We start from the raw sequence: 9,732 nt of genomic DNA on the forward strand, positions 1-9,732 counted from the left end.
TTTGTTTAAAATAAATAATTTAATTTCTATCCATTTTAGTCTCAAAACATTTTATTTTTCTTAAATAAATAAGTCCGATGTTTCGGCCAATCCGGCCATCCTCAGGGACAATCTACTACAAAACAGCTTTTATTACATGTATCATCCTCAAACATTTCAAAATACTTAACATTATTATTTATAATTTATCTTACCTTAATACAATTTTGGAATTATATGTTTTAAAAACTCGTAACTCCATGCAGGCTATTCTGCCCAGGTCAAAACAACAAGTTGGATTGGGCGAAACGTTGGACTTATAAGAAAAATAAAATGTTTTGAGACTAAAATGGATAGAAATTAAATTATTTATTTTTAAAAAAAATTTACCAGTCTCAAGAAAGTGTTTAAGATTATAAATTAAATAAATATTTCTTTTATTTTTTAAACCAAAAACACCATGTTTTTCATTTTGACATTTAAGAATTATTTGAAGTAGTGTCAATATCAAATGTGGGAAGTGGTTAAATAAATAAGCTAGGTATCTTTATGAAAATGAGAATTTTGATGTTTCATTCAAGAAATCAAGGGTGTCCAATTCCCCATTTTTTTTTTTTAAAGTGGTCCTTAACAATGTAAAAACAGTAGAAATTTAGGTTATTTTATTTTTTTGTTCTCTGCCTCTTGAGGTTTTCATATGCATACATGGTTCATTGTTGATTTCTTAAATACAACTAAAGATTGTTTAATGGTTGTTAAATTAATGAAATGGTGGAAAGCTTATCTCTTTTATTCTTTCTAACTGTGATATTTACTTGAAACAATTTTATTTGAAAGTGAAAAAGAATTTGTAATATAGATTTGTTAATAATTTGTCTTTTTATATTTCATTTTATAATTAATTTATGAATTTAACTTTTCTTCTATTGATAATAATAATAATAAACTAAGTAGCTATTATTACAACTTCCAATGTTTTGTTTTAAGTTCATTATTTTTATTTCTAAAATTAAAGTTTTTTTTTTATTTTAGTGGTATTGTGCTTGAGTTGTCTTATTTTACATAATCATTAGTATTTTATTGTTGTTTAATAAATCTATTTTGAATAATGAATGTATGTTTTTTGATTTGACATTGGCCAAGTACTGGCCAAAACATTGTCTTTGTAATTTTTTGAAAAGATTGGTATGAGTTAAGATACTTTACCCTTTAAAATAAAATATGTAACATTTTTCTTCAAGTTTTACATTAATTTATGTTTGTGTAGGATTGTGATGTCTAATCCTTGATTGAGTTTATCTCATTTACAATGAACCTATAAGAAGTTTCCAAACTTTTTTTGTATTAAAAAAATTTAGTATTTTTAATGCTAACCACATAAAGTGAATATTTACTGATGGTTTGCATCCTTCACATTATTGTAAGTACAATATGAAATTTATTTGTTTTTCATAATTTTGATTCAAGAAAAAACTTATTACAAAGGCCAATCGATAAAAATAATATTATAACTTGTATGTTAAAAAATAAAAATAAACCTAAGTAAACATAGTTAACTCAAGGAACACTATTTGATGCAAACTACGGACTTACATGATTTATGTTATCAATCTTAAAGGAGAGAAATCATTTGTTTAAAGTTGATAAGCAGTCATTTGAAAATATGTTGAGCTAAGATTTCCTTCCAGACTGGATTATTTCTTTACCCAGTCAATTTACTTTTTATGTAACTAGTTTCAATTCAAGATATATTTTTTTATTTGTTCCTTAATTCTAGATTGGCTATTGAAGCCATACAGGTGTCTTGTAATATATAAACATTTTTTTTAACATTTAAAAAGTTGGGGAGTGGTCTCTCATGAGTAATCCTCCTAATAAAACATAGTAAGATAAGATATATTCATAAAAAAATAAAATAAGAAATAAAAACGAACACTAGTAACTGTAAATACACAATGAAATTAAAGGAGGATGTCTTGCAGAAGCCTGGGTTTCAGTCTACGAGTCAATGTATGCACTACAAAATATGTTTGTTTATTAGATTTTTTTTAAATCAGTGTATTTGAAGTCATGTCAGATTATGTAGAATATTTGTTTTGTTTTTTTTATAATAGATTATGTACAATATTTGTTGTTTTTAAAAAAATAGATTATGTAAAATATTTGTTGTTTTATTTTTAATAATTTGTAATTTACAATATGGTTTAGGAAAATTAATTAGAAATCATTTATACTTTGTATATGATCTATATATTTCACCCCATCTATTAATTTAACTTTATTTTTTTGTTTGTGTTGTAGGTATTATAAATCTGGAACACAATTGATTTAATTAGGAATATTGTTTTTTGGAGGACAAAATATTTATTCACCAAATTTTCCTCAATTAAAAAATAACTTTTTAAAAATGCTTGGAATGATTAAATTCAACCACACTTTTCAATTATTTGTAAATTTTATTTTAAATACTACTTTTTTCCATAATTTATATAACATGATTATTTAGGTATTTCATGAACATTTGTCAGTTTCTCAGTATGCTATATCTAAACTGATTCCAAATTTATTTTAGAACTTTTATAATTTTGTTCATGCATTTTTTCAGAGTATAATTAATGACATAAATTTAATTATATTCGATGAGAGTCAAGTTTGGTCTATGGAAGACAAATTATCAGTAGAAATGTCTGTTGTGAATGCTGTTCAAAATCCACTATGTCTTGATCCATCTTTAGAAACTGGAATAAGGAGATTTCATTCTCATTATGTCAAAAATACTTTTAATACTGTACCTGTGCGTTCATCTGTTGTGAAGCATTCCCAGGTAAAACTGTTTATCTTTTTATTATTATTGAATTTCAATTTTAAAAAAATAATGGAATTAAATCCAGTTTTTATTAAAAATATATAATATCTATGGTAAATAAATGTAAAATTCGAATTTTGTTTATTATTTGTTATTAAATCGATTTTATTTTCATTATCAACACTCCCGAAAACATACGGGACCCCAATATGTTAGAAATCTGAAAAGTTAAAATCAATTGATATGCAAGCGTGTTATCGTAATATCGATTCTTTTTTCATTATCAGCACCTCTGAAATTAATCGATTGACTTGGGAAAACATAAACATGGCCATATGTCAGAAATAAGAAAAGTTAAAATGAAGCCTGTACTTGGATTATTTTTACTATATTATTTTTTAGTTGAAACTAAATGTTAGTTGCTGATTTCAGATTATAGCTAATTTATTTCTAAGAGTTAACTATGAGCAAACAGCTAACAACTAACCAGTTGGTTTTTAGTTGTTAGTTATAGCTAACTAGCTAAATATACGTAAAATATGGCCTATTTCCAATAAATATAAAATACCTGCATTATTTTTGTATCAAGCCAATATAAAATTATCTTAAGACTGATATGTTTAGTATGATTAATTTCTGAACTATTAATTAATCACTTTTATACAATACTAATTTATTTAGTTTATTTTAACATAATTTTAGCTCTGTATCAATCGAAAAAGGAGACAGGAAGACAGCTGTGTGAGACCAAATAAACATCTTATTAATTTTATTGCAAAGAAAAAACATCTTGAATCTTTAAAATGTGAGGCAGTGATATCACCGTCCTACAAGGTAATTGGAAACACTCAAACTTTCTCACTCATCAAACCTTATATATATATTTATAGAGTATCCTAGTGGATACTGACCAATCTATTAATATAGAGCCTATATTTTCTAGAGTTTTGTTCATTATAAAATTTTTGCATGCACTTTAAGAAATATATACTCATAGATTGTTTCCATTGGTAAGCAAGTATCATTTGATTTGACTATTTCTTTATTACTCATTGGCTTTTCAATAGAGCCTGACTGATGGAACTAGCGTCATAATCATTTGATCTTAGTTGTTGTTGAAACATATATCTTAGACTATGCTGAATTATTATCAGTTGTCTTTGTTCTGGTTCTATTAATTATGTACATTCATGTACTATCTCCAGATTACTAAGAAAAATGTTCACAAGTATCTTGTTCATTTACAAAAAAAAATACTGCTGTCTTTAGTTATAATCAACATCTATTAACAGTGTCTATGTCGAAAACACTCTGAACCTATTTCGTTTGGAATACAAATGTCATAAAGTATCAATAGCAAATGTAAAAAGTATCAGTAGTAGTCTGTTGGAATGTACATGTTAGTTTATTTTCAAACTCTACTAAGTTATTAGATCTACTAATCTAAATCCTGCCGAGAAGAAATGGATGAGGAAAAAACAAAAAAAAAAAAACTTTGGGCTGCAAGGTCAAAGAAAGAGGAGCTGGACCAGTCATTTACTATGCTGGAATTGAACAACACCATCTACTGCCTGAAACTGGAAACTGCACCGGGAGTTGATGGTATTCTAAAAGAGTTTCTTATTAATCTGGAGCACCAAACCAAGAAGCGTCTCCTCAGGTTTTTTAACACCAGCTGGAATATCAGAAAAGTAATAGAGACCTGGAAGGAAGTACTAATTATCCCAGTTCTGAAGGAAAGAAAGAAAAAGACTGACCCAAACAGCCACCATTCCATCATTTCTTAGTTGCATGGGGAAGCTATTAGAAATATTAATGAACAAGCTTTCACAGATTCTGCTTTACTGAAGATGGAGTTGCCTACAACAAATAGAGGATGGTTTTCAAAAACAGGAGCACACAGTTGGAGCCCAGGAAGACTTTGAAAAGGTTTTTGATAAGGTATGGAAAGAGGGCTTACTACTAAAAGCAGCCAACTTAAAAATAAATGAGCCTTACTATGGCTCAATGACTATCTTAAGGATCGAAAAGCATGAGTCAGATTGAGAAATACATAGAGCCTGCAAGGAATTTCAAAAAAGGCGTACCCCAGGGAGGAGTACTTTCCCCAGTATAATTCCTAATATTTATAAATGACATTACGAACAATCTGAATTCTCCACATCTCTTCAAAGTTGGCTTCTGAAGTCCGTGAAAGACTGGTGGCCATTGAAATATCAAAAGTAGTAGAAGAACCCAAAAAAGCAAGAAGAACATTCTTGAGGAACTTGTGAAATATCTTTTCCTGTAGCACGTAATCAAGTACGCTAAAGACAAGTGGATTCCAATATATACTGACGGATCGGCATCAATAAAGAGAGGGTCCGGTATGCATTTACAGTTTCTTGCAGGGAACTTTATTGAAAAGGATGTTCCAACTGGCTTTGCTTCTTCAAATTATTTGATTTAGCAAGAAGCTATCTGTGAAGCATCAAAACTGCTTAGAACACTAAAGAGACCCAAAAACTCAAAAATTGTGTTCGTTACTGATGCTGATTAGTGCTGCAGACCCTTAAGTTGAAATGAGGAATAGCCCTGAGTAAACTTTCCAAGAAACTTGAGAGCCATTCATTGAGAGCTATTCATGCACAAGAGAGTCATCTTGAAATGGATCCCTGGATACTCTGGCCTTGCTGGAAAACGAGAGGGCAGATGAGCTGGTCAAGGAGGGGGCCTTCGGTCCGCTGTTTAACTCTGACCACATAAATTTAGGATTTATAAATTATTATATATTGATGGATAAAAATTAGGACCAAATGTCTTATCAAATTTGGGTGTCTCCAACTGTCTGGTCACCCAGATATAAGCCATTATGAATACCTGCAATGAAAGTTGAGATGACAACCAACAATAGTTTTTATTGTCACTATCTTTTCCTTGGATCATCTTATCATTCAATCCTATTGCTAACTAATTAGCTTTCAAATAAACATTTATTGATATAAATTATAATGTTATTGTTACTTGCCTCATTAGTTAGATGCTGTTTTTTAATCTTTATTTTTTATCTGGTTTTAATCTTTATATTATTATTTTGGTTATGTTTTTAGGAATTAGATGACTTGATTCCATGTAGGGAAATTGATAAAGATTTTAAAGATGTTAATCAATTAGCTCGGCCTATTCCTAAGCGTAATGAAGAATCAGAAGTTGATTATACTCCTAAACTTATAGAGGAATATATTTTAGAACCAGAACAACAAATCCTAAAGATTGAACAAAAAGAACCCTCTAAGTATCGTATTAAATTAGAAATTTTACAGAGACCTGCCAATTCAGAATATGTTGGGACTCTATATGTGGATAATAAATACAAAGAAGGCGAAAATAATGGTGCCCTATGCAGGTATTTTACTCATGTTCTAGTTGCCTTTCTCTATGTCTTAAGTTCTTTCTTTCTTTAAATAAATACATATTGTTTCTGTAGAGATTGTTATATCACTTGTTTTTAGGTAAAAAATTTAATGAACATTTTTATCTTTGAGTTTTTCTGGAATCTTAGCTCTTTGTTTTCAAGCCTTGTGATTTTTCTTGATCCTTTGTAGTTATATCGGTCAGTTTTGCTAACTTATCTGAATATCATAATTATAGATTCATATTTTACCATATTGTCAAAGATATACATATAATAATGTTATCCTTATTTGTTTGCTACTTAATAATCTGCGCATTGCAATGTTTTGGCTAGTAGATTGTCATGTTATTCATGATCTTAGCTTTTCATCCTTACAATAGACCCCCTTCATTAGTGGAATGATCAATGAGGGACTTTAGGCTTTTTTCTTCTTTGAATTATTCATATGAGTTTCATATCCAATAAAAATAAAACTTTTCATGGATAACAACTTTGATATCTATTTCTGACTCTATATTCCTCTAACATCAGCTATAATTTAAGAATTTATGGGTTTCCTTATTTTCATTTTAACTTGCAACTCAACATCTGTTGAAAGGAGTTAGGTCAACCAAATCAGTTGCTGGTAAAATAATTGGTATTTAGAGATGTATAGTTAACTATGGATTATGTCTCACAACTTTAATTTTGGTTTTTCATAGCAAGTAGGGATGTTGTTTTCAAGTATTTACCCAGTTATCCTTATGATACTGAATGAAGTTGTTACATACCTTTGACTCTCCTGAAAACTTTAGAATTGAGTTCACACCTTCATGGCTTATTGGGAACAGTCTACTGTACCTCTGATACTTAATTTAAATTTACCTCAGCCCTATATTTAAATCATTATATATAACCTATATTATCCCTTCAAATCTGGCTTCACTATTCAGTTGGAATGCTTTTCTCTGTATGGTCCACATCCTTTACTTATAGACTCAAAATTCCAAAACTTGGAAAATCAATTGGTTAGTTTTATGAATAAACATAAATATAAAAAAGCATAACAAATCTTTTATGCTGTTAAAAAATGTACAATTTTCTAGTTTTAATGATTCCTTTTTTTTTATTATTATCTGTTTTCAGTTTTACCCTTGGCTCAAAGGCTAATGCTAGCAGATATATTGAGCAGTTTACAGATATTTTCACAAATAAAGAAGGTGGAAAATCTGTGAGGATCACCCATTCAGTTCCGGGACAGCCTACAAGGGAAACTTGTACTACTACTACTATGCTTGAACGTGAACCTAAAAATCACACCAATCTAAGGATACACAGTAGTGGAAAAGCATTCATGCAGGTAAATTTATGTATTTATTTTTGTTTGTAGATATATAGCTTCAAATTAGATTATGTTTACTGTTTAATGGTGCATTTATTTTACTAGATTGGAGCCAATTCAACTATAGGAAATCTATCTCAAGGATCTTTAAGAAAGCATTCAAAAATCCAAGTACAATTACAGCAAGGAACAGCAGGTTAAAAATGATACTTTCACAACATATATCTTGTTTGTAGTTTTTATTGAAAAGATATAATGATATTTGAAGTGTTTTTGTTTTGTTAATTTTTGTTTTCATAATAATTTTAGTATGATTTTTTTTTTTTATTAGAAATTAGATAGTCCTATTTTTCTAGATCTTTTATTGGTAGATTTCTATAGGTTTAGTAATTAAATTAATCGATGAATTGATGGTTATTTTTGTTTCAGTAAAAACGGTGAATGCTGTTGGTACAGTTGATGGAACATCATTAAGTTTAACCTCAAATGTTATGGCACGCATAGCCAAATCTGCTCTGTCAAGTAGCCAAGTATCGAATAAGAATCTTAATTCAAAAGATAAAATTGTTGCTCGCAAAATGACAATTACCAATTCAAAAATCAGACCTGTTATATCAGGAATAACATGTTCCTCAATGAAGAAACATATAACTTTACCTAACCAAAAAGTGCAAGAACCAATGTTAAATTTAGCTGAAATCAATGTTGGAAGTTTACATCATGCAATTAGTGTCAGCTCTTTAACACCAGCTATATCCAATTTGAATGTAACTAATCTGAAGGGATTTAAATCTGGTATTTTAAGGAATGTTCATACTATTCCTGCAACTTTAGAAGGTTCTTCTACGATACAATCACCTGGATTGCCGACTGTACATGTAGTTTCAGGGCCAAAAGAGAAACAAATAGTTTCAAATGGCCAAAGCACTGTTTCTAGTTTAAGTTTGTCATTACCTAGCCTCTCAGCACTTCTTGCAGGTAATTGGACTATTTTTTGTTGTGTATATATTTTTAATGATAGTTAAATATTACATTATAATTATATAATCTTATTTTTTAAATATGTTTAATTTAACCACTTCGTGAAGTTTATTACATTTTGTGCTAGATAAAAATTTGTTAACGGAGGAATTTCAGGTTCAGTTGATATTTTAGATGGACTTTAAATGTTTAGATAAAATTTGTTAGTTATATAAATTAATTATTTTATGAAAGTCACTTTTTTAATATAAATTTTTTATAAAACACATGTCTGAAAGAACAGAACTTTTTTTGTTATAAAGAAGTTCTGTCTGGATTAAAAAATGAAAGTGCTATATTATTAAATTGAATGATGTACAAATTGACTACAAAATAGTTGAGCCGTAATGATTTAATATTTATTAACCCTCTACACTGTCTATACAGCTGACATTCCAACCAATCCTAACACTATCCTTACCACGTATGCCGATGACACATGTGTGCTCACAGTTAATAATAACCTATTAATTGTATCCCAAACTCTCCAATCCCATATTACAGCCCTCGAAGAATGGTGTCATAATTGGAGGATTAAGATAAATTCCAACAAATCCCATCAAATCACCTTTACCCTTCGTCGTAAACCTACCGACACCCCTACAGTTTCATTTAATAATGTTACTCTTACCCCTGTCGAACAGATCCGCTGCCTATATTTGGACAAACGATTAATCTGGAATCCTCACACGAGACTGAAAAGACAGGAAACTGCACGTCGATTTCGACTATTACAGCACTTACTAGACAAACTTCCAAAACATTACAAAAGACTGATCTACATGACTGTAATAAGGCCAATCTGGACATATAGAGTTGAGCTTTGGGGCTCCACTAAACCTTCGAATTCCTCTCGTATTCAATCATTACAATCCAAAATCCTTCATAAAATTCTCAATGTTCCTTTCTTTGTCCCAAATAAAATCATACATAAAGACCTTAATGTTCCCTACGTAACCAATCTAGCCCGAATCAGATATCACTCCTTCCATTATAAACTCCCTAACCACTCAAACCCCCTAGTTTCTAACCTTGCATCCACTTCCATTCCTGGCAATCCTCCGAGGCGCCTAAAAATAAGATGGCCACGAGACCAGCTAATGTAAAATGTTATTAGAGTGCTACCAATGGATAGTTGCTCTGCACGCCTGTAACACTCCATTTTAACTAAGATCATATTTACTAAATGTATTATGTAATATACAGTTATAA

At 29.6% G+C, this 9,732-nt stretch overlaps 1 protein-coding gene across 6 annotated transcripts in view; it reads left to right on the forward strand.

Annotated features, from left to right (window-relative positions):
- Spt20 overlaps positions 1-9,732 on the forward strand; it is a 47,861-nt gene that overhangs the window by 33,630 nt on the left and 4,499 nt on the right. For all 6 annotated transcript variants that reach the window (XM_014433338.2, XM_024361266.2, XM_024361267.2 and 3 more), the window contains 6 exons: positions 2,585-2,803; positions 3,488-3,619; positions 5,875-6,170; positions 7,305-7,518; positions 7,606-7,696; positions 7,930-8,478. In XM_014433338.2, coding sequence (XP_014288824.1) covers positions 2,585-2,803; positions 3,488-3,619; positions 5,875-6,170; positions 7,305-7,518; positions 7,606-7,696; positions 7,930-8,478 — 1,501 coding nt within the window. The remainder of the gene's footprint in view (positions 1-2,584; positions 2,804-3,487; positions 3,620-5,874; positions 6,171-7,304; positions 7,519-7,605; positions 7,697-7,929; positions 8,479-9,732) is intronic.

The sequence above is a fragment of the Halyomorpha halys genome, unplaced genomic scaffold (assembly GCF_000696795.3).
Source record: "Halyomorpha halys isolate HHAL.00 unplaced genomic scaffold, Hhal_1.1 Scaffold1190.1, whole genome shotgun sequence".
Classification (NCBI taxonomy): domain Eukaryota; kingdom Metazoa; phylum Arthropoda; class Insecta; order Hemiptera; family Pentatomidae; genus Halyomorpha; species Halyomorpha halys.